Source organism: Cyprinus carpio, chromosome B22 (assembly GCF_018340385.1).
Source record: "Cyprinus carpio isolate SPL01 chromosome B22, ASM1834038v1, whole genome shotgun sequence".
In the NCBI taxonomy this organism is placed as follows: domain Eukaryota; kingdom Metazoa; phylum Chordata; class Actinopteri; order Cypriniformes; family Cyprinidae; genus Cyprinus; species Cyprinus carpio.
In genome coordinates, this window is record NC_056618.1 from 35,349,371 (window position 1) to 35,373,217 (window position 23,847).

The 23,847-nt window shown below is 37.6% G+C and overlaps 2 protein-coding genes across 6 annotated transcripts in view; one reads left to right on the top strand and one right to left on the bottom strand.

Annotated features, from left to right (window-relative positions):
• Positions 1-9,634, top strand: part of LOC109071215 (protein TASOR-like) — a 32,587-nt gene extending 22,953 nt beyond the window's left edge. For all 3 annotated transcript variants that reach the window (XM_042748838.1, XM_042748839.1, XM_042748840.1), the window contains 6 exons: positions 1,506-1,628; positions 1,751-1,910; positions 3,144-3,252; positions 3,388-3,566; positions 5,703-5,858; positions 8,310-9,634. In XM_042748838.1, the coding sequence (XP_042604772.1) occupies positions 1,506-1,628; positions 1,751-1,910; positions 3,144-3,252; positions 3,388-3,566; positions 5,703-5,858; positions 8,310-9,280 (1,698 nt within the window). In that variant the 3' untranslated portion in view covers positions 9,281-9,634. The remainder of the gene's footprint in view (positions 1-1,505; positions 1,629-1,750; positions 1,911-3,143; positions 3,253-3,387; positions 3,567-5,702; positions 5,859-8,309) is intronic.
• A 113-nt stretch (positions 9,635-9,747) lies between these two features.
• LOC109052095 (coiled-coil domain-containing protein 66-like) lies at positions 9,748-23,847 on the bottom strand. Of its 3 annotated transcripts, none has more exons than XM_042748859.1 (19): positions 23,694-23,847; positions 23,130-23,188; positions 22,476-22,516; positions 22,061-22,361; positions 20,025-20,142; positions 18,939-19,045; positions 18,358-18,458; positions 17,880-17,990; positions 17,644-17,775; positions 16,202-16,419; positions 15,632-15,716; positions 15,384-15,545; positions 14,383-14,545; positions 14,221-14,313; positions 12,858-13,261; positions 12,637-12,680; positions 11,558-11,766; positions 10,379-10,479; positions 9,748-10,076 (listed from the first exon to the last, which is right to left on the bottom strand). In XM_042748859.1, exons 1-19 carry the CDS (start codon positions 23,708-23,710, stop codon positions 9,981-9,983), a joined length of 2,562 nt encoding a protein of 853 aa, XP_042604793.1. In that variant the 5' UTR covers positions 23,711-23,847; the 3' UTR covers positions 9,748-9,980. The 3 variants fall into 3 exon arrangements, with proteins under 3 accessions (XP_042604793.1, XP_042604791.1, XP_042604792.1); XM_042748857.1 differs by having other exon boundaries at positions 9,749-10,076; positions 11,558-11,769; XM_042748858.1 differs by having other exon boundaries at positions 9,750-10,076; positions 11,558-11,769; positions 20,025-20,139.

Here is a 23,847-nt window from a genome sequence, read left to right on the forward strand (position 1 = left end):
ACAATGCCGTCGCGCTAGGTGGGCGTGGCTTCAGCAGCCAGCTCCCGCCTTTTTGCCCATTTTCGATTATCCGGGAGAGTCGCGCGGTGACGCGCTGCCAAATGGCGACGGCCCGCTCTGCACACTTTGAGCTTCAAAACCGCTATTGAGGAGTCTATGGGTGACGTCACGGACACTACGTCCATATTTTTTTACAGTCTATGGTCTGATCACAAAGTTCTTTCAAACACTCGACTGATGTTATGAAGTTAATTTGTAGAAAAAGCATATCAATAAATGATATCTTTGTTGGACAACAGGTTTGTAAACAGGCTCATACACATGCGAAACTGTATCGCACATGTGCTACTGCACTACATTTATTCAAGGCTCAGACCGATATTTTTTTTGTGGCACTGTACAGCTTTTACCAAACCAGTTCCAGCTTAAGGAGCTCCTCGTTTAGTGTAATACTCCTCGGTTTCACATCTGCCTCCCGCCATGTCGCTCCAGTCGCACTCAAAAATGTGTCAACAACTAGGCTTTATTATAGGCTTTTTTAACACAGGAAGACTAATTCTTATCATGGGAAGAATTTTTACTGGTATATCCCAAACTATAAATTATCACCCATCCCTAATGTATGTAGCATTTTTATTTCATAAAATCCTTATTAAAAGCTAAAACTATATCATCATTTATATTGTTATCGCGATATAAAATTACTCAAAGATTTTGGTCAACTTGCCCACTTCTAGCTTAATGTTAATGATTATTAAATACTGTTAAAATGCTGGCACCAAAAATAAACCTGCATTGCACATATACACTTAACACATGAATTTTATGTTTATTATTTTTAAGTATCTTGAAACTCTCCCGAGCATGATGACAATAGTCGTAGAGTGCCCTTAGTTTATTTTACATGAATGCGCTGCCTACAGGTGATTAGCGAATATATTTTTTAAATCATCCATCGAATTATCATCACATCTCTGTCAAGTTAACAATTCCACCTCAGTAAAACTGTATTGCAAACTGTATTGCTGTCATTGTTTTATTCAGTAAAATGTAAAATCGCCACGGGACACTCAAATCAGATCTGAACGCAGTTGCGATGCACAATGAGGACAGTCAGTCATTTAGATCAGATTCTAAGCAGATGTGCACACAAATCGGATGTGGACAGTGCGAACAATGCTTTCTTACACTTGTCATAAATGTGTCTCTAATGCATATCCATGGCACAATTTATAAAAATAACCCACACCATTACAAATTCACAGCATCTTTACACCTGTATTAAGTGCTTTTCACTTGAGGTCAGATGTTAGTAGCAGGTGTAAATATGGCCAATTAGGCAGAAATGTGTCACTGACTTGAAGTGTGGAAATGTAGCTTCAGTGCGGGTGTAACTTACTAACAAGTGCTACATGAATTGAGGATATAAAGGCTATTTGTCACACTTAAGTTGCCAAGAGGTCTGGAGACATACTAACCCTGTACTGTATTGACATTCGTAACAGGAATATTTGAAAAAGTTGGGGAATTTGGAGTGTAACCCACATGGATTCCTTGAGAAAAGCAGCAGTCAAGACAAACTGCTGGTCATCATTCAGAATATGGACATCGCCGCACAGGTTCACAAGGTGAGCCAGAGCTCAGCACTTCGATATGAGATATATTATTAAAAAGTATGTTGATTCCTTTTCAATATTGCAACCGGTTAGAAAAACTGGAAAGCACTAGATGTTGTGTTCTCTGCCCATAGATACCTTCTCTGGTTTCCTTGAAGAAGCATCCGTCTGTGAGCTTTGCTGGCGTAGACAACCTGAGTGACATCCAGAACCACACCTACAACGAGCTCTTTCAGTCCGGAGGCTTCATCGTGTCCGACGAGCACGTCCTGAACTCAGCTGTCATCACTGCAGGTAATGCAGTTTCAGCAGGTTTTCCCTGGGGCTGGGACGATAAATCCATGCATCGCGATTCGTGAGATTGTTGGAATCCATCGCCATTCTCTATGAAATAGATTCTGAGTTTAGTATTTAACAGCAGGTGGCGCTCTACGCTAGTTGTTAACCACACACTCAAATGCTCATGAAGAAGGGCGCTTGTGTGTCATGTAAGTGTTTAAAACTAATATCACGTCATAAAAGCATAAATGCCAGGGTGCAAGTAATGTAAACACAGCCCACTATGAACACCCTTGTAAGTCCCTGTGTGTCAAGAACTGGAAGCAAGAACGATTTATTAAACTAAACTAAAGCATAAACTTAGCTCAGAATCGATTCCAGAGAGAATCGCGATGCATTCCTACAATCTCAGAATCAAAGCACAATGATTTATTATCGCAGCCATAGTTTTTAGGTATATTATTGAGTGTTATTGACATTTAGGTTTATTTTATCAACTTAACATAGGGCTGGATGATTAATCGAAAAACAATCGAAACCGAAATTCAGAAACTCTAACTGACGTAATTATCTAATGCCGATTATTTATTTATTATCCTGTTAAAATTTTGCCCTTAAAACATGCTACTGTTTGTATATCCGGCACTAGACACTTGTATGGCCGTTGCACTTTTTTTTCAGCTTCTGCAAGTTATTACTTTCTACTTTTCACATTGCATTTACTCACTTAAAGAGTTATTTAGTATCATTTTGCCAGAAAAAGTTTTCGAATTTTTTTTCAAATGTTAATGTAACGTATCTTGTGTAATGTAATAAAACATTTTTTATTGTATGTGTCATACTTGTATTTTTTAATGGTTTTTGCCATGAAAATAACCTAAGATGCTGACATGGCATTAAATAAAAATATACTACTACTACTCACATTGCATTATTTAACATGTTTATTTACAAGAGTATTTTCTGTTTTGTTGCGGTTTCATTTTATGCAATGTGTGCTATATTTCAGTTGTTCGAAATATTCAATTAATAACAATAAATAGTTTTAAAATCACAGACATGCATAGTTTCATTAGAAAAAAACAATATCCCACCTTGTCATTGAACAAAAAACTAAATAATAAATAAAAATAGTTCATTAACCGTAATCAAGGTAAAATGTGCAATTAATCGAGCTTTCGATTTTAAGTCTTATCTTCCAGCCCTAACTTAACACGCGTTTCAGCAAAGCATTTTTTCTGTTTTTAGAGAAACTTCAAGATATCCTTGAGTACATTGAGCAGCTCAGCTCTCCTCAGAGCCCCTGGAGGTGGAGGGTGCACTTCAAATCACACAAGAAACTCAGAGAGCACAGCAGGTTCGACACTAAACCCTTTAAAGTTTGGAAGCACAAGCACCGTATTTGTTTATCAAGTGGTAACACAGAGAATGGAATCTGGGTGAAATAGTTTGATTGCACTGTAAGAACTGCTTGTTTCTGTGTCGTTTCCAGGCTCAAACCTGATGCTTTGAAGCTGTTCGAGATCCTCAGTGAATATGAGAAGAGACACATCGTTGAGATCCTGTCGTACCACGACTGTGACACTCCATCACGTCAAGCGCCTGACCTCGATTGTCTAGTGGATCTGCAAGCCAGATTCATCAAACAACGACACCTGATATTTCTGACAGGTATAATGACACAAGTGTACTGCCCAATTCATGTCTTGTGGTTTGTTGCCAACATATTGCTTCTACATTTGCATGAAATAACTGCGTTTAACCCATGTTATGCGACTAAAATGTTGTTTTTTCCTCTCGCGATAAGTCATGTCGATGGATGTTGGTAGGTTTATGTATACAAAAGTGAAAAAATCTTTTCCCATTGTAGTTTTGCGAAAAAGTCATTTTTCAGATTGCCTGAAAAAAGTGATTTATGGGAGTTTTTACAAAATTGACGTGTTTCCAGTTTGTGCAATTTGAACGGTAATGGAAACGCAGCTTCAGTCTCTGTATATCATGTCTGATTCGCCGGATATCCTTCCGCTGTCGTCTTCTCGCACTTTTCCCCTTCGTCATTGTAGCTTTTGTCAGGCTTACACCCTCTTGTGGTTTTAACACCTTCAATCCCATGTCGTCTTCTTAAGATCTGTGGTTATCTGCAGACATTAGGTTCATGAAATCACTCATCACACCCTTTGCTCATTTTTCATCCTGTTCTACTTTATAAACAAAGTAGGTCAAGAACATTTATTTAATCTCTACTTCAGTATAATTTTAAGTATTTCAGGCACTTTCAAATCACATAGCAACCAAACATTTTGTTCAAGCATATATATTGCATTAATTTAAAAGCAAGCAACATAATGTTTCTTTGAATTGGGTAAATAGCAATAACGTTATCAAAACAGTTGGTAGGGAGGTGTATCAAGCAAACTTTGTGCCATACAAGGAACCCAGGGAAATCCAGCACTAATGCAGAGTCAGTGTGGTTTTACAAGAGTAAAAGTTAAACTAAGGCAGAACAGAAGAACAAATAACGAAACCAAGCTCATGAATATCTTAACAAAGTGCACACACACAGCAGTGAATGAACACACACACACACATCCGGAGCAGTGGGCAGCCATTTTCTGCTGCGGCACCCGGGGAGCAGTTGGAGGAGTCAAACTCTCTAACCACTAGGCCACGACTTCCCCCAACTTGTAATCAAAAAGTGGTAGGGAATAACAGTTAGCAGAGACAGTAAAGGCTGTGTTTGAGATTGAACAGTTCAAATTCTGTTCTAGGAACCAGAGGCTGTTGGCAGATTACGTAGGGCCCTATGAAATCTGTTTTATTTATTTCCCAAATTCCATTTACTTTATTTCTAAATTCAGTTTTTTCTGTTTTCATTTTTCTGGATTCCGTTGTTTTTTTTTTTTTTTTTTTTTTTTTTTATAGTGTTTTTTTTTTTTTATTTTTTTTTTTTTTAAAAACATGTCTAATTAAAAATTTAAAACCTACTTAAACAGCAATTTATTGAAATTTTAACGAAAATGTAATTTTTGCAGGCCCTAGGAAATATATATATTTTTTTTTTTCACAAATTATTTTTAACAAATTCTGTTTTCCATTAGTTTTCTGAATTCCATTTTAATGGTTTCATTAAATATTAATAATCAAAAGCATTTCAATAAATTGATTTTATTAAAAATCTATTACATTTTTTGTTTATTTATTTATTTTTCTGAAATAATAATTGTTCTGGTAAATATTCCTTTAAAAATCATGTTTTAATAATTTTATTAGTAGTAGTAGTGCTATCATTACATTAAGTTATATATCTGTTACCATTTCTTCAAGTTAAACCGAACTTTTATTTTGACGGGTTGCTGTCAAGACCTTTAAGTTTCTGTTTGAATACGACTCTGAAATCTTTGTGAGCGTTGTGCACACTTCAGTATGTGTGTAGTAAACAAAACCGCTCATCTGTGCCATTCATTCATACAGAGACATGCAAAGAATCATGCAGGGATTCATATTTAAAATGTATTTTTGTGGTTTAATATTCACAGACACTTTCTATATTTTGATTTGAGTGTGCTGACCTACTTTTCATGTATCCGTCCGCATTGCGGAAATCATATTTAATTATCTTCAAATTGCTTTATATATATATATATATATATATATGTATATATATATATATATATATATATATATATACACACTATTTTAATCAATTGTGTATTTTAACAGTAAATTCTTGGGGGTTTTATGATAATGGAGTTACTTTGGGTGAATGCTTATGACCAAAGTAATGTTTGTTTAAATCCCGTCCAACAGGCTGCCAGTTTGAGATGTTTCCCCAGTACTCCAGCAGTGGCTTCGTCATTGCCAATGTTGATGACATAAAGTTTGTAATAAGCAGTTTAGCGTCTGAAGGAAATGTGGACAGCGCTCCATCAGCAGAGACTTGCGGCTCTCCCTCTCCAGCGTCATGTAAGTGATTCTGTGGTAAACCCGTCTGATAGCATCTCAAACTACACTGAGTCTTGCTCTCACTGTGAATGAGCCTGAGTGATCTTTCTTACTCGTCACTGAGGAGAGGCCAGGTAATACTCGAGTCAGAGAGAAGCTTGTAATGTCCATGAACTGCTGAACAAACAGAATAGAAAATAACAGGACTAAATGGTGTTTGCTAGAGGAGTACTGAAGCTTCTCGAACATGCAGCGGCATTATGCCATGATAATAACAACCGAAGTAGGAGCCGAGGCTGAGGACAGAGGAGACTGTAAAGCAACTGAAGTTCATGTTGTGCTTTGTAAAGCCTTTTCATCTCGTGGGTGGACGAACACGGACGAAACACTCAATAGAAATCATCTGTTTACCTTTGGGATCAACTGGTCTTTTGTGAACATTCACCATCAGCTGTAACCAGGGTCCAAAATAAATATATAGTGGGTTTTTTAAAATGGTTTTTCAAATTTTAAGTACCTTAAAACAATATCAAATATTTTTACCAAATTTCTATATATTTTTGGCCTAATAATAATGTGAATAAATATAGATTTTATTTTTTTTTTTTAAACAAGACGAGGCAACAGCGCCTGTCACAAAAATTTGACAACATTTCCTATTCGTAATATATATTTCCAAATATATTCATTTTGGTAGGTAATGTCAGGAGTCGCCACATGGAGTTTTTGGAGGGAAAAAAGGCATCCTAGATATATTTGTGGTGATAAAATGATGCAAAATATGTCTCAAGACCGCATTCTTGCAGTGCACCTGTTTCAATGGCCCAGGTGTCCTTGTTACAGTGTGATTATACATTTAAGTACTGGGTAACGTTAACTACATGTACTGTACTTACTGTATGGTTAGGGTTAGGATTAGGGGTGGACTTAGGGTTACTTGCATGCAATTATGCATAATTAATTTTTATTATAATAATAAGTACATGTAATATGTACCTTAAAATAAAGTGTTGCCAACATTAATTTTAAATTTTCAACAAAATATCTGCTGCTTTTTCAAATAAGTAACAGCAGTTACATTGTTTTCCCATTTATTCACTGACAACTCTTCTGTCCCCTTGTTGAGAGGAATTCGGACAAGTACAGAGGCACTTCCTTCAGCAAGAGGTTTATTCATTTCACGTTTGATGTGAAAGAGCCTTTACAGTTACCAAAAACAAATAAGCAAGCCCAGCCCTGCTGACAAAAAGTAATGTAAGAGTAACATCATGCATTATTTTTCATAAAAAGTAACTAATGCAGTTAGTAACTTTTTATAGAGAAATGCAATATTGTAATGCATTGCTTTTTTAAAAGTAACTTTCCCCAACACTGCCTTAATGAGCCAAACTAAAAGAGAAAATGTTCAGAAATGCTCACAATGAGCCAGACTTTAAATATTTGATAAACCATCCATTATGCTGCAGTCACTGAAAGCTACCAGTCAACTGGACGGTAACTCAATTGTTACCTGCTGCTTTTTGCACTTGGCGAGTGTTTGTTTTGGACCCTGTGTGTGTGTGGGTTTGTAACCTTTTGCAGGTGTAAAGATTGTTGTTTTAAGATTCAAATTAGATGTAAAAGTTTGCAGAATTCTATACGTCTTAAAAACACAAAGGAAAAAAAAAAAGTTGTTTTAATGTGTAAATACAGAAAGGGTTTCTGTTTGGAACCATAACTTTTTAACTGTTACATCACAACAGAAATAACCCTTAAAACCAATAAAGTGAACTGGCATGAGTAATACTTTTTGTATCTGGTTAGGGAAAAAAAAAAAACTGTATATATATAAAACTCTTCCAATAAATGTATTTTGATAAATCCTAACTTTATCTCTTTATTCTTCATTACATTTTCTGTGTGTATTTCATGGTTCATGAAAATAAATAACTGTAAATGCCAGCAGAACTGGTGCTTGGGATACTACAGTAACGTGAATGCAGCTCTTCCATTTTTAGAATTAAAATTCATTTTGTGGGGTGTAGAGTTATTTTGGCATTGTAATCAAAGGCAACGTTTAATGTACTGAAAATGACCAATAATTCTGAATCTGAATTTTATTTTGCCCACCAACATGCAAGTAGCCATTTTGCCGTCATTTGAGCAAAACTTGATTGTTACACCACTTGACAATCTTTGAGTCTTTTATTGAAAATGACTGTTTGAAAAAAGAATCCATGAAAGCAGCTTGAATATAGAGATTATAGACCTATTTCTATGCTCAAAATCTCTTGAAAATCTGTATTTGTCACTGACTTTATGATCTAATGACTCTGACTGTAAGGCTAATGTTGTGATGGATAGTTGAAAACTCTGTCAAACATATTGAAATCAAATTACGGATCAAATCCAGTTTATTGGGAAACTGCTATGTATTAAATTCATCTGAAGCTGTGATCGTTGATGGCTGTAACCTCTCTCTTGTCCCTGTAGTGAGAGACGATAGTATGTCCTTGGACTCGGACCTGGATTCTCCAGATAACCCTATCCTGGTCTCAGTCTCACCGGAGACGCCCTGTGTTGTCCCAGACCAGCGGCCGCTCTCCGAACCCTCTCTCCAGGACCAAGCCAATCCAATTCCCGTGATCACAACCGCCAGCGAGACGCCAAAACCAATAGACTTCGTGGCTCTCAGTGAAGCGATTTCTCAGTTCAAGACATCCAGGATGCTTTCCAAGTTGGACTCGGGTGAAACTCTTCAGACGTCTTTTGGAGTCGATCCTCACCAGAGCTTCCTCAGCCACAGCGGTCTGTCTGATTCCTATCCTCGTTGCTCCTCGGTAAACCACAGTGTGTCTCATACTCAGCCTGAGATGCTAGTCAAAGCTGAAGCAGCTGGGGCTCCACTGAGCTCTTCTTCTCCAGTTGAAGCCAGTCATGAACTGGTCCTGTATGGAGAAACGGCAGCTAAGAGCACCAGCAGTATACTGGATATTTCCAAAGCTTGGGAGCAATCCAGCACAAGCTCCACGGTCACGGCTAATGCTGGACAAATGTCCACTGAAAGCGGCGTTTCAGAGAAAACTACAGTGAGCAGCGCTAGTTCCTCTGAAGCAGCAGGACAGGGCTTTTATCCAGCGCTGCAGGGCTTCACGGCGGGCCCAAGCTTCATCTCTCACAATGCTGCTGTTGGGCTCAGGCATCCTCTTCTGAACTGCACCGTTCCCAACAGCGTCGGAGTCGTGGGAGCTCCGGCCTTCACCGGGTTCTTGCCCAATCCAAGCATGCAGATGTCCTGGAGCGGTGGTTTAGCGCAGGGCTCGGCACCGGGCCTCTGGGGGGCACACTATGGCGTAAATATGCAGCAGATCCAGGGTTCGGCATTCCTCCAGACCTGGCAGGGAAACCCTGCCTTCCAGGGGGATGCATATCATCCCAACAGAGGAGGATTCAGTGGCTGGTGACCCAGCGGCGTGTGTAGATAGTTTTCAAACTCTTGTTTACAACTCCCAGTCTCAGTTCGACTTTTTTGTATAATAGAAATCAAACGAGATAGTTTTCAAACTCTTGTTTACAACTCCCAGTCTCAGTTCGACTTCTGTATAATAGAAGAGAAATCAAACATTTCTAGGTTTTCACTGAGCGTGAATTAAAAAAGTGATTTTCATATTTTTCAAGAGAGCATTATATTTGTATTTTGCATTTGCATGTTGGTGGAGCTTATGTCGGTTCATTTTCCTCTTTTGTGAAGAAGCTCAAGGCCTTGGTTTTAATATTTTTACAAAGCCGATAATATACATTAAACAACTTTCAAACTAGTCTGTGTAACTGAGTGTGTCTGTATTGCTGATTCAGAAGTAATATTGGTCATGTATATTGAGCAGAACCAGCGTGAAAAGTATGGTCAATAGTAGACACAACTTCAAGTTTAGTTTAAATACATTTAATTCACATTTAGGGAAAACTTTAAAATTCACATTCAAGTCATAAAAGCCATTCACATTCAGTTCAAAATCAGCCCCAGAAACGTGGCTGATGCGTTACACGTCTACAACGAGTCATTAATAAGAGCGTCTAACAGATTCATGTGTCAGACAGCAACATCTCCACTGTTCATATCTTGTAGTATAAAGTGCTGGTCTTGTTTTTGGAAGCAGCTCTGGATCAAACGGGTCTGAAAGGTGAGAAGTGGTTTCTGTGTTGCGTTTGCACTGCAGGGTTCAGACTGGTTTCTAGCTCTCGCTGTCTCTGCAGCAGACCCTGAAATAAAAAAAATCAACATCCGCATTTCATTTATGGACTGCAGTGTTTCCTGCTGGGTTCTGTTTGTTGCAGACAGGAAGCGCGTCCTTAATAACGTCCGAAAGTACACAGAATTAAGTATGTGATGCACAGTTTTGTTACAGTTAAATCATTACAAAAAAGGAATCTTGTGAATGCATCTTAAACTGCATGTTATATAGAGACTCAGTAAATGAGTCCGTTTGCTATCCATGGCATGCTGACAGACTCAAACAAGAGAAACGCTCTGAGCAGTCCCTATCTTGTTTTGGAGCATTTACCTGTCTCAGCTCGGACAGACCCTTCAGGATGGCCTGCTGCCGTTCAGTGCTTTTAGGAGGATGCTGGACCCGAGGCGGCGCCTGCCTGCTGCTGCTCACAACTGCAAGAAGCATCATAAACTTGACTTGTGCATTACATACACCTGCAGTTTGAGTCTGCTTTGGCAGAGGGAACGATTGGTACTGTACCATGACTTTTTCATCACACAGCACAGAATCATGTATGTCCATTAAGATTCAAAAATAGATCTGATATTGTGCAAACACACCACGACCGGTCATTTAACAAGCAGAACCAATGCCTCTTATGGTATGACTTCTGTTTTGAGCTTAAAGGGTTACTTCACCCAAAATTAAAAATTCTGTCAATTACTCACCCTCATGTTATTCCAAACCCGCAAGACATTCGTTCATCTTCGGGACACAAATTAAGATACTTTCATGTAATCAGAGAGCTTTCTGATCCTCCATAGACCGCAAGGATCCTAACACGAACAAGGCTCAGAAACATAAGGACATCAATAAAATAATCCAAGGGTTCAACGGTAATTTTACGAAGCTAAAAAAAACTTTCTGAATGAAAAAAACAAACAAAAAGAATGCCTTTACTCAACAATTCTGAACATAATGCTGAACATAAACAACATTGATTACGTTGATTATGTTCTGGGGTACTCTCCAAAATGGCAGAAGATGGTAACGATGTTATTTTTGTTTTCTTTGCACACAAGAAGTATTCTCGTATCTTTGTAAAATTACGACTGAACCACTGATGTCACATGGACTCTTTTAACAATCTCCTTGCTACGTTTCTGAGCCTTGATCGTGTTAGGATCCTTGCTGTCTACGGAGGGTCAGAGAGTTCTCTGATTTTATCAAAAATATCTTAATTTGTGTCCCGAAGATGAGGTCTTACAGGTTTGGAACGACATGAGGGTGAGTAATTAATGACAGAATTATAATTTTTCGATGAACTACCCCTTTAACAGTTATTATGGACCACTGTATGGAAAAGAACTGCGTGAAGCTCTTTCTTCATAGGGGCACAAAAGGAGGGAATGTCAGGTTTGCAACAAAAGTAGCAAAATCCTTGCCGCATTAGATGCAGTCACATTTACCGCTGTTCTGCAAATTTTCACACTAGAAATAGTCATTTCAATAGGGATCCATGCAAGTCACCTGTAGTTTGCTGATCTGTGTCAACCCTGTGCTGGGCTTCATGTGTCGGGGGTCTGGACAGCGGAGCGAGGGGGTCCATGTGATACACCTCGTCTGTTCGCACATACGGCACATAGTCTAACGACGGTGGGCGACCCGTGTCCTCCGTCACGTGGTGAGAGGACTGATGCACACGGGTCTTTACTGCAGGAGCGGGAGGAGACAGCACCCTGCTGGAGACACAAGACACTCTTTTAGCACTAGAAAACACATCAAGCATGCTAAAAACATACGCGTTCAAAGGTAATGCTTCATTTTAGAAAGAAATTCATCTTTCTGTTCACCAACTGGACTACAAAACAAAACGGTACACATTACTGTTTGTTTAAAATAAAGTCTCAGCTGCTAGACATCAGGCTTTGCCATCACAGCAATTACTCTAGTCTATAAAGAAAACCTTGTGTTATATAATTCTTGAGAAATCCTTCTCATGCTGAATTGGAACTCAAGAAACCTTTCTTTTAATTCGTACAGCTGGAAAAGATTGTACTGCATAATGAGAAGAAACAGTACCACAGTGTCTTTCCAATTTTTGCATTTCTTTTATGTCACACACACATACATTAAATTTTTCATATTTATTTGCACTTTATGTAAGTAGTCTGTTAGATTAGATTTACATTTGCATCATTCCATACATTTTACAATGTATGGTTCTTCCCCTCTTGAGTATAAGCTCCATATTCCCGAAATATCATACTATATTATCCTTTAAAGCCTGATGTATCAATATATGATACTGAACAAAAACACAGACCTGTAAACTTTATTTTATGTTTAAAAAGGTGTAAAATGGTTTAATATACCGATTCTTTAAAAATGGTTTAAAAGGATGAAATAAGCAATAATAACAAACTTCCTATACATTTTTTTTAAAAATCAGTTGTTCATCAGTGATAATGTTTGTAGTTTAAAGGGCATCCATTGCCTACAAATTGCCTTTGGCTTACGTTATGATTTATGATCTTAAATAGTAACTGTAGTCCACAGTATAATGTTTAAGTAAAAAGAGATGAAAAAATCTGGCTAAAAAAACTCACCTTCCAGCGCTGAAGGCTGGTGCTCCTTGGAGTTGATTTTCACTCTGAACAGAAGAGAGAAACTACATCAACACTGAAATGCATTTATCAACATTTGCACAACATGCATTAAAAAGGGATGGCAACTGTGAGGAATTTAACAATGGTTCTGGTTTCAATCACATCAGTCTTTTAGTACTCGACATGTCACTGTTCTTAACTACTAAACTAAAGCGACATACTCTTTGCCCCTGTGCTGGAGGAGCCGTCCTGAGTGTCTGTGTTTGAGGTTTGTGGTTATGAAGCGGCTGCGGTGTGCTTCTCTCCAGCAGCGTCATCAGCTGCTGCTGCCTCTGTTTCCTGCTCTCCTGCCGGTGTCTCTGCAGGGCTTCAGGGTAGCGCTCTGACGCCGGGACGAAGGCTTTGCTGGGTCTCTGTGTGTTCCACTCGGGCCTCTTCTCCAGGCTGTGGATCCTGCCGCTCCGTGCGTAAGGCTCGTAAGCGTCCGCTTCTCTCAGATGCTGTTTGCTGTGGCTCTTTGCAGATGCTTTCACCTCACATCGCTGGGAAGTGTTGTTTGGTGGAGCCGGGCATGTGACTGCAGCTCTGGGAATAACGGTCTCATTCTCTGGCTGAGGAATGATCTCTGCAAAATCACAGAGTGATATTGAGCCAGTGCTCATACTTTCGTTTAGCAAAATTTTTTTTAAAAAAAATTAGGTTTTTAAAAATGAGGTTGCTGTCATTATTTACTCACGATCCTCTCATTACAAATGCTGTTTGTACTTCATTTACTCAGCTCTTTTCCTTACAAGTGAAATCAAAATCAGACTGGTCATTTACGAAAATCTTCTTCTCTGCCAAAGCAGAAATTTCACAACCATTTTCAGAATTAATTGCCATATGGATGCAGTTTTGACGTCATTGTCTTTAGAATGTCAGATTAAACCCTGGACAACAAAACCAGTCATAAGGGTCAATTTTTTAAAATTTAGATTTACTGAATAACTAAGCTTTCCAGTGATGTATGATTTTTTTTTTATGATATTTGGCCGAGATACAACTATTTAAACCTGGAATCTGAGGGGGCAAAAAAATCTAAATATTGAGAAAATCGCCTTTAAAGTTGTCCAAATGAAGTTCTTAGCAATGCATATTATAATCAAAAATTACGTTTTGATATATTTACGGTAGAAAATTAAGCAAAATATCTTCATGGAACATGATCTTTGCTTAACATCCTAATGACTTGTGGCATAAAAGAAAAATGTATAATTTTGACCCATACAACCCATTTTTGGCTATTGCTACAAATATCCCTGTGCTAGATATGACTGCTTTTGTGCTCCAGGGTCACAAATGTGAAAAATAGATCATATTTGAGAGCTTTGGCTGAGAACATTTCTCATCATTTCTCATTGAAGGCTTCTCAAAAACTTTTAAAGTTAAATTCTTTTCCTGCTTTTTGGAACTTGAAAGCCATTGTCAATGAGTGTCTATGAACATGATGTTGTTGTATAAAATCATTTATGCATTCAGAATCTTTCAGCAGATGAGGATGAGTAAATGATGACAGGATCTTAATTTCTGGATGAAGTATCAAACCTGTCTGAACAGCGGTGTCTCTTCTTGGAGATGTTGTGGAATGAGCTGCTGTCCCCATCGCTGATGGAGCAGGCAAGTCTTCAGCGCTAAGGGCTAAAAGACTACCTTAGAATAGTGCATACACAATCTAGTGAAAACAAAGAAAGTTTATTTCCCTCATACCCTGTGAGACGGAGTCTGCTTCCAGGCTGTGCAGTAGTTTGGACACATTGTGGCCTTTCTTGGCCAGGTTTCTGATTCGTTGGATGTGTTTGTCTTTACAGGCCTCCTCCTGGGCTCTTTGAATGCTCAGATACAGCTCCTCCGTTTTACGAGACTGCACCTCCTGGAACAGAGTTCTCACCAATTTCATACACCGCATTCCAAATTATTATGCAAGTGATTTATCAATAGGATTTTGGTACAATAAAGAGTCAGATTTTTGTTTGTATGGTTTTTCACATCTTTTTAGATAACTGGTATCAATCTCAGACAGGTTTGCTCAATAGTTTGCCAGGTCTTCAGAGGTAAATGGAAACCCTACTTAAAGAGGTTGTTCCAACCAATAACAACCTCTTTAAGTTGGGTTTCCATTTACCTAAGAAGGTCAAGTGTCAAAAATGTCAGAATTGTGTGATGTAAACTCACAATTATGAGAACGCCTGAATGAACATAAATCTGAATTGTGAGAAAGTCAGAATTGTGAGATAAAAAAAAGAACACTTACCTTTTTTAATATTTTTATTCTGTAGCGGAAATAAGCTTCCATATGCACAAAGCAGGGACATTTTATATGTGCTACATAACCTTTCATTAAAATAAATAATATATATATAAATTAGTGCTGTCAAATGATTAATCACATCAAAATCACATAAAAGTTTTTGTTTACATTAATATATGCGTGTGCAGTTTATATTTATTATGTATATATAAATACACACATACGGTATATTATATATGTATATATTTATATTACAGATAAATATATTTAATATATAAACATAACATATATTTCTTAAATATATACATTTGTGTTTGTAATATAGACATAATAAATATGCACAGCACACACACAGATACTATGTAAACAAAATCTTTTGTTTTCAGATACGATTAATCGTTTGACGGCACTAATATAAAACAGATTTAAATTATTTTTGTGTAGTGCATTTGTGTTTTACCTCTCTGTGTCTCTGTCGCTCGGTGTCCTTCATATACTGCTGCTGGAGTTGTTCTCGCTCTCTTTCAAGCCTCCTCTCCTCGTCTTGTTCCTGCGCCTGTCGTGTGGCCTCCTCTTTCTCTTTCTGGCGTCTGCGCTCCTCCACCTGAGCCTCAATGGCTCGCTGCACATCACACAGTGTCACAGAGCTCAGGAATGTAAGTGTACAGCAGTGATTTCCTGTGGGTTTGGTCGAGGGTTGAATCTCACCTGGTGCTCCAGCTGTTTGAGTTTTCTGCGTTCTCGCTCCTCGATCTGAGCAGGGTCCAGCAAGGCTGTCATTGTGCGAAGATAACTAAACAACGAATCACAAGAGCATAAATCCCTTGAACAAGCCAGACTAAGAATATTTAGAATTGATTTAGTTATTCCAGAAAAAGTCTAATTTTAAAGTCTTTAGGCCAAGATTTTTATTTTGGTACATTATCATTATAAATTAACTTCCATTCTGTTTAAAATGATTGAAATTTAAACAAGAAATTTACATTAAAAATCCCAGCTGTAGTTGCCAGAACTTTATTATATAAAAAAAACAGTAGCAACAGTTTAGGTTTAACAGACTGAGTACAAAAATAATTATCATTATCTGAAGTCGTATTATACTAAATTACTAAAATCTGTTTTCCATCATAATATACTGACAAGACTTATCATTAACCAATTAACAGGTTTTTAGCATAGCATTTTCATCATTTAATGTTATGAGCACACCTATGATTGTTTTTTTATGGTATGATTGATCTGTTCTGCCACCTCAGGGTTTGTTGTGAGCTAACACACCTGGATCTCTGTTGGTTTCCCTGAGTGGTGTCAACGCTGGCCCGCCCCAGACTGTCCCCTCCAAACGCACTCGAGCCGTCCCATGCCGTGGACAGAGCTCCAGAGACAGAGCGGTGAGACAGACAGCTGCTGGGGTCAGGGACCCCTCGCTCGGGGCCCACAGCTGAGGGCTGATGAAGAGAGTCAAAATGAACGGCCCAGAGCTCGATGTCCTCAGCCTGCGGAGGTTACAGGATTGAGAGAAACGACTGTGTGACAAAGAGCACTGTCAGAGGATTGTATCGCACCAAACAATCTGCTGACAGCGGGTGCAATGCGTGGTCTGTCCTGCGGTGGGCCCCGTAGAAGAAAATTAAAGACCAATGTGGTGAGGTGAAACCGTATGAAGAGAGAGTGGTGCTTGCAAAGCTGTGGCCGTTTATGAAGGATTCATCCCTCTGTCTGTGTTTAAACAGTTATATAGTTCAGTTACGCTTTTTTTTTAGGTGTCCTTGTTACAGTGTAATTATACATTTGAGTACAGCTACATGTACTTACTATATGGTTAGGGTTTGGCTTAGGGTTACTTGCATGTAATTATGCATAATTTATTTTTATTATAATAGTAAGTACATGTAATGTGCAACAAGGACATCTTAAAATAAAGTGTTACCGTATAACTCCATACTATGATTTAGTCATATATAATCATATAATTATATAAAGAAATAATTTTAATCTAATAAATATCTGGTATTGCTGATTAGGCATTAGTTTGTAAATGAGATGGTAACACTTTATTTTATGGTGTCCTGTTACAGAGGTTACATGTATTTACTATAGTAATAAAAATAAATTATGCATACCTACACACAACTAAACCAAACCCTTATTTTAACCCTAACCATATAGTTAATAAATATTATTCAGTACTTAAAGGTACAGTGTAAAATAAAAGCGACTATTTAAACATAAAACAATCACGACAAATGCATTAGGTTACAACAAAATAAATGGTTATGTTTTTTTTTTTTTGCATTTGTGGCCAAAAGTTTACATACACCTTGCAGAAGCTGCCAAATGTTTTTAATAAAATAAGAGGGGCTGTGTTTTTAGTGCTGCCCTGATGAAGCTGTTTCACATAACGGATGCCAACACTAGACAAAACAAAAGCTGAATTTAATGCTTTTGGGATTGTGTATTTTTTAATAGTCTTTTGTCTGTAGCTATTTTTGGTTCATTGGTGGTATTGTTTGTTTGTTTGTTTATTAAGTTTTTTACGCCATGTTAGCATCATGGCTATTTACATGGCAAAAAAGTTCAGTATCATCCATAAGATTTACATTATATAAAACATGCATTCAGGCTATCAATTTTTACCTATCATACTGTACCTATAATGCATCAGAAGATACTGGAAAAGACAACATCTAGTTAGTTGTAGACCATTTTCATGAGTTCACCTGGCTGTTGATCTCTTTGTCGTGTTGTCGGCGTAGTTTGTCCTCTTCTCTCTGCTTGTCCAGTTCCTGTAACCAGCGTCTCTGCTGCTCCTGTCTCTGAGCACTGAACAAGTCCTCCACAGGAGCCGCTTCCTGCACACAACAAACACCACAGATGCAGTCAAACATCATGCAAATCAATGGATCGACTGCAGAGCAGACCAGGGGCATTAATTTGAGTCTGTGATGAACCTCACCCCCACTATGAAAGCAGAGCGGCTGGCAGCAGGGAGCTCTCTCTGAGTCTGGACTGGAGCTCTGCGGTTTGAGCTCTCCGCTCCAGCAGCCCTCCGTGAGCTCGGCCCGTCCTGCACCAACACACACACCAACAGCTCAAACCATTTAAAATTTTATTTAGTTACATTTGGCTGTTTGTGATGTTTGTCATCATGTTAATGTTTTATGGTTTTATTGTTGTTATTTTTTTTATTTTGTTGTGTTAGGTTTTGTTAAGATTTGTGACGCTGAGCAGTCTTAAGTGGCACAGGTATATTTGTAGCAATAGCCAACAATACATTGTATGGGTCAAAATTATCCATTTACCTTTTGTGCCAAAAATCATAAGGATATTAAGTTCCATGAAGATATTTTGTAAATTTCCTATTTCCTACACTGACCATAACACAGCAACGGCAATATGATTTATGAAGAGCAAAGAACATAATATCTACTCACGGTCTCAGGCAGGTCTTTCAGCCTGGCTTCACATGATTCACTGTGAGCTTTCATATCTTTGAGACTGCCTTTCTGCTGCCTCTTCAGAGCCATCTGCTCATCTGTAAAGCAGTAAACTGATTATTTCACCATAGCTAAGTCAACACACTCTCTTCGCAGTTCGTAACTACTTCACTAATTCATACAAATTTGTATCTCATTCATAAGTTTTCATATGATCTGCTTAGACCCACTGACGGTTAGGTTTAAGGGTGGACCTTTTAAAAAAATAATATGTTTCTGTATTAATTACTTTGAACATTTGAAGAAAGTTGATAACCAAACAGTTTCTGGTCACCACTGACTTCCACAGGCTACAAGCAACCAACATTCTTCAAAACATACATGCATACAGTTTTGAAACATGATAGTGAGTAAATGACAGAATTTTCATTTTTGAACAAACTATCCCTTAAGTGTCAATTCAATGTAATGAATATATCCATCACATTCACAGAGTTTCTATGCCACCCTCATTAATAATTGAAAATGTGCTACGTAGTCATCAGAAAGGTTTGTCTGATTGCACAACACGGCAGTACCCAGCTCTCTCCTCCACTGAGCTCTCCTGGCTTCCAGTTTGTCTCGATCTCTTTCCCTTTCTCCAAATGTGCTGAACAAGCCTGAGTGCTGCTCATCTGATAGAGGCCTGATTCAAAACAACAGAGAGACACGAGCATACATGACACACTTCATCATGGTTATTAAGAAAGACCCAGCAACAACAGGTAACATTCTGCCAAGGTTCTTACACATTTATTAACAAAAATCCTTTCAGAAATGTTAACAATTTTCGTTCAAAGTTATCTCGTCTTTAAACAATGTGCTCAAAATGTCAGTACAAAAATACTAATATATAATTAATATATAATTGTTCAACATTTTTCTGAAACTTTTTAGTTAGACATTCATCTAATTATTTTTAAACATTAATGCTTACTAGTTTCAGATGGATAGAGAGCATTCAAAAGTAACTTTCCCATAATGTCTTCAAAACGATCAAATGGAATGTTAACAAATCCAAGAACAAGAATACATTTTTAAAAATGTTTAAAAACAACGCTTTGAGCATTCAAACAACATTCAGGAATAACGTTTTCATAACTTCATGGGAACGTTAGAGAAATGTTCTTAAGTACATGTTCTTGTTAGCTGGGTATTTAGCACGTAACTCACTTGGTGAATCTCACAAAACATGTCAAAAGCATGCCATATTTCATGTCACTGCTCATATTTAAAAAAATAGAATTTGATAAAGTTCATATATCAAAAATATGCAAATAATGCTGCTAGGGTATAAAGCCCATTAATCGGTGCTCTTTGGGTGTGGGACTTCTAAATTTATCAAAAAACGAATCACTCCAAGTCACTTGAAATTATAGTGAAAAATTTTAAAAGCCTTTATTCACATGGCTTTAGGGCACCCTGATGATGGCTTGTTAGCTGCAACGCGTCGGTGCACTTGTGTGTTGTGTGTTTTTCACTATAAATTTGAGTGCCTTGGCGTGTTTGGTTATTTGATAAAGTTCCTTTCATTCTAGAATTGTTATCATGACAACTAAGCTCATGTGATAAGATTCACCTCGTGATATACTGCATCTGATCTTAAATCAAGTCAGTTTTCTTACTGTCTGTCTGTCTTTTCTTGTGACGCTCTGTGTCTGTAATTATGGTTGTCCAGGATCAACTCTTCAGCGGTTCCTGTAGTTCCGGGACAGTTTTCCTCTGAGCTGGCCACAGGTTCTGCTAACAAGAAAAAAAACTTGTCCTTCAGAAAGCAATGGATGAAGTTATTAAATCCTAAAAGGGGCAACGTTTCCTGGAGGATACAAACATTTGAGAAGCTGTGGGGAGAAGCAGTGAAAAGTTTTTGTGGCTTTTGTTTTAGAAAATCTAATTTTTTTGTAATCTTGACAAAACAGATATCACTGGAAAGGTCTGACAGCGAAGTTTTGTAATAGAAGTGATATTGTGACAGAAAACTGCATCAAAAAATTAAATAGAGTTTGGGTGTACCCCAGTGGTTATTTTTGGTATAGTGCCCAAACAAAACCTTCACATTTGGTAATATAAATTGGTTAGACATATGGCTTTGATTTTATACTTTATAGAGTGCAGCATATTTCATAAAATATTTATTTTATATAAAATCTAAACAATTAGTATACTACATTATCTTTACTGTGAACTTAAACTTTTATAACTGTTTTATACTTTCTTATTTTGAAATGCTTTTACTTACATGATGATAATCTGCTATGTGTCTTCTTTAAAAAGAGACCAACCTTAGGTCTGTATTCCAAAACATTCTGGAATTACAACCATGTTGTAACAAGCATTGATAAACAAGTGTTCTGTTTGCAGTGAATTTATACCCCGAAAGGAGCGAAAAATCATGAAATTGTATTATTTGAGTCTCAATAAATAAATTTTCTGATGTCTCTTTATGGGTTTTCCCTTTTCAGGGTTAACTGTATATTGATCATGAAATACAGGGGGATGTTTCATAAAAGATGCTAAGAAAAGTGGGGATTAAAGTCCAAAACCTGACTTGAAATAACCTAACAAACCAATCGGGACTAAAGCGGTTTCATAAACGACAAATTAAGTTCACGCAATCTCACTTATTTGATGCAGGTTCATTGAGTCAGGATCATTTGATGTGCATGCTGATTCTTACACAGCCTTTAATGTCGATCATGGATCAACTGATAAACCGTGGCAAACAGCGAATATATTTGTGCTGTTTAATGCATTTGAGACGTTGTGTTTTCCCCTGTGCATAACAGACATGTCACAGTTATATTCTTCATCTCTAAATGTTAAAAAGGCATACACTCTGCGACCATTTTGCTGTCAGGAGTGGGCGAGTCTTCCGTGAAATATTTGTTGTTGGACATTAAATGTGACACATGTAGAATTTTTATCCTACATATAAGTGTATTTTTATGATAGCAGTAACTGTAAATCAGATGAAAGCTAGCTAATAGAGCCCGAATTACAAGCTCAGATGAGTTAAATGTGTGTTCCCCTTTTTTAAGTTAAAATGTTGTCTGTTTTCATTTTTAATTCAGTGATTTTAACTTTTAATTTATTGTTTTTAAAGAGCATTTTTATACTGTAATGTTTTAATGTTCTACTATAAACACAGCTGTCATAAAACCCAAGAGAAAGGCTGAATGGCTAGAAACTGCTGTTAACTGAATGCACATGTAGCAGCATGTTAAAATGTTCTCATGTATCTTTAAAAAAAAGTTCATTAAATTTTGGGCACAATACATTAAATATAATCGGTTATAGCCTAGGCCTATATTTTTATTTATTAGATTTATTAAAGTTGCATTTTCTGTATACTTCTTTTTTTGGACTGATAATAAAGAAAAATAAAAGCATGTGAGAGTGTCAGTGGTTGTAGAAAATATCAATGTGTTCCTATCGGTCAGCGTTAGAGGAGCTCAGCTTAGCCTGACAGTTAGCCTGCTCCTGACCAGGTTAGATTCCCAGCATAAGTTGCCACAGTGACTGAGCTTGAGCTATGGTAAATTCACTTTAGAAAACCAAATGAAGTGACAATACGTCAGAATAACCGAAATAAGCCTGGCTTATTTGGTAAACTAGTTTTATGAAGCAGCCCCCAGGTCCTATACTCACTGCAGTAGCTCACCTGTGTGAGTGTGTGTGTTTGCAGCTGATGAGCTGCTGATGGTGCTCAGTATCTGCTGGAACTGCTCCTGTGTCAGACACACCATGCTCTCTTTCTGCTGCGTGACAGAGTCGTTCCTGCTGCTGTCCGACTGGACTCTCACAGCCTCGCTGGACCTGCTCTTGGGTCCGCCTGTGCTGTTCTGCCCAACACAACTGACAGCTGCTGTGTTTTTGCTTCTTTTTTCCCTTTCGGCTTTGTCTGGTTGAGGAGGACATTGTTTGGAGTTGATGATTTTGTGTGTTTTATTCCTTGGAGGAATCTGAGTACAAAGAATACAGACCACACACAAGTAAAAATTAACACATTTACACAGACTGAGCTTATTGACTTTTTTTTTTTTAAACACATAAAGGCTGCACAGATGTTTACATACCTGACAAGAGCCCTTCTTATTAGTAGACTTTGATTCAGCACCTGTATAAGACGAGATACAGTCTTACTTGTATGTCTATGTCATGTCATTTGTGACCCTGGAGCAAAAAAGCAGTCATAAGTAGCACAGGTATATTTTTGTATGGGTCAAAATTATACATTTTTCTTTTATGGCAAAAATCATTAGGATGTTAAGTAAAGATCATGTTCCATGAAGATATTTTGTACATTTCCTACTGTAAATATATCACAACTTTATTTTTGATTAGTAATATGCATTGCTAAGAACTTCATTTGGACAACTTTAAAGATGATTTCTTTCAATATTTAGATTTTTTTTGCACCCTCAGATTCCAGATTTTCAAATAGTTGTATCTCAGCCAAATATTGTCATATCCTAACAAACCATACCTCAACGGAAAGCATATTTATTTAGCTTTCGGGTTTTCTATAATTCTCAATTTCAAAAACATTGGCCCTTATGACTGGTTTTGTGCTCCAGGTCATAAATGAGAGCTAGTGAATATACAGTGTTCATGAAACACAAACAGTAGGCAAAAAAATGCCCTCACTGCCAACTACTTCCACTGAGACTCTGAAGTGTGCACACATCAAAACTGAAATAAATGACATTCAGTGAAGTTCATGTCCTTACCATATTTAGCCAACACAAGCCTGGGCTTGCCATTCTCCAGCTCAAACAACAGGCCATCACTGCAAAACAAATCAACACACCTGAGAAGAGTAATGTTACACTGACACTCTAACAAGTACAGTGTTAAAACCATGCCATTTTTAATGATTAATATGATCAGTGAAATCATGCATTGCTACGGGTTTAATTAAGAAAGTGCCAATGTAACTTACACTATATACTTTTTTGTATTATTGCCACACTGTTTTCCTATTTAATACTGTAAAGCTGCTTTGACACAGTCTGTATTGTTAAAAGCGCTATATAAATAAAGGTGACCTGACTTGACTATATACCACACTGTATCTTACTGCAGCGGTCAGTCTTAAATAAATAGCTCAGAGTGAATGTTTCAGATCAATCTACATTCATAACAAAAGACTGCATCCTTTAATCATCTGCGTTTACCAACCACTAAAGCAGCGTAACACCCGCTGACAGTTCAGTGTGAAACACTTCTGCAAAACGTGAAGAGAGAAGCATACTTGATTAAAAAACCAGTGAAGTCAAGGTAATATCACTCACCCCAGATTCTTCATCATTTTAAGCCCGCAATGTTTTGACGCCTGTGCGTTCTGTTGCTGCTCGCGACCAGTAAGCGCTCCTCTGATTGGCTGAGAGGCGGAGTCTCTTCCTCTACGACACAGCAGCACGGCAGCAAACAGCGAGAAGCGCTTTA

Excerpts from the sequence above, each read along its gene's own strand:
- LOC109052095 (XM_042748857.1), bottom strand. Across the intron at positions 20,143-22,060 it reads AAACACACACACTCACACAG|CAGAACCTGTGGCCAGCTCA; the intron begins GTGAGCTACTGC and ends TTTTCTTGTTAG. Across the intron at positions 16,420-17,643 it reads ACAAAGAGATCAACAGCCAG|GCTGAGGACATCGAGCTCTG; the intron begins GTGAACTCATGA and ends TAACCTCCGCAG.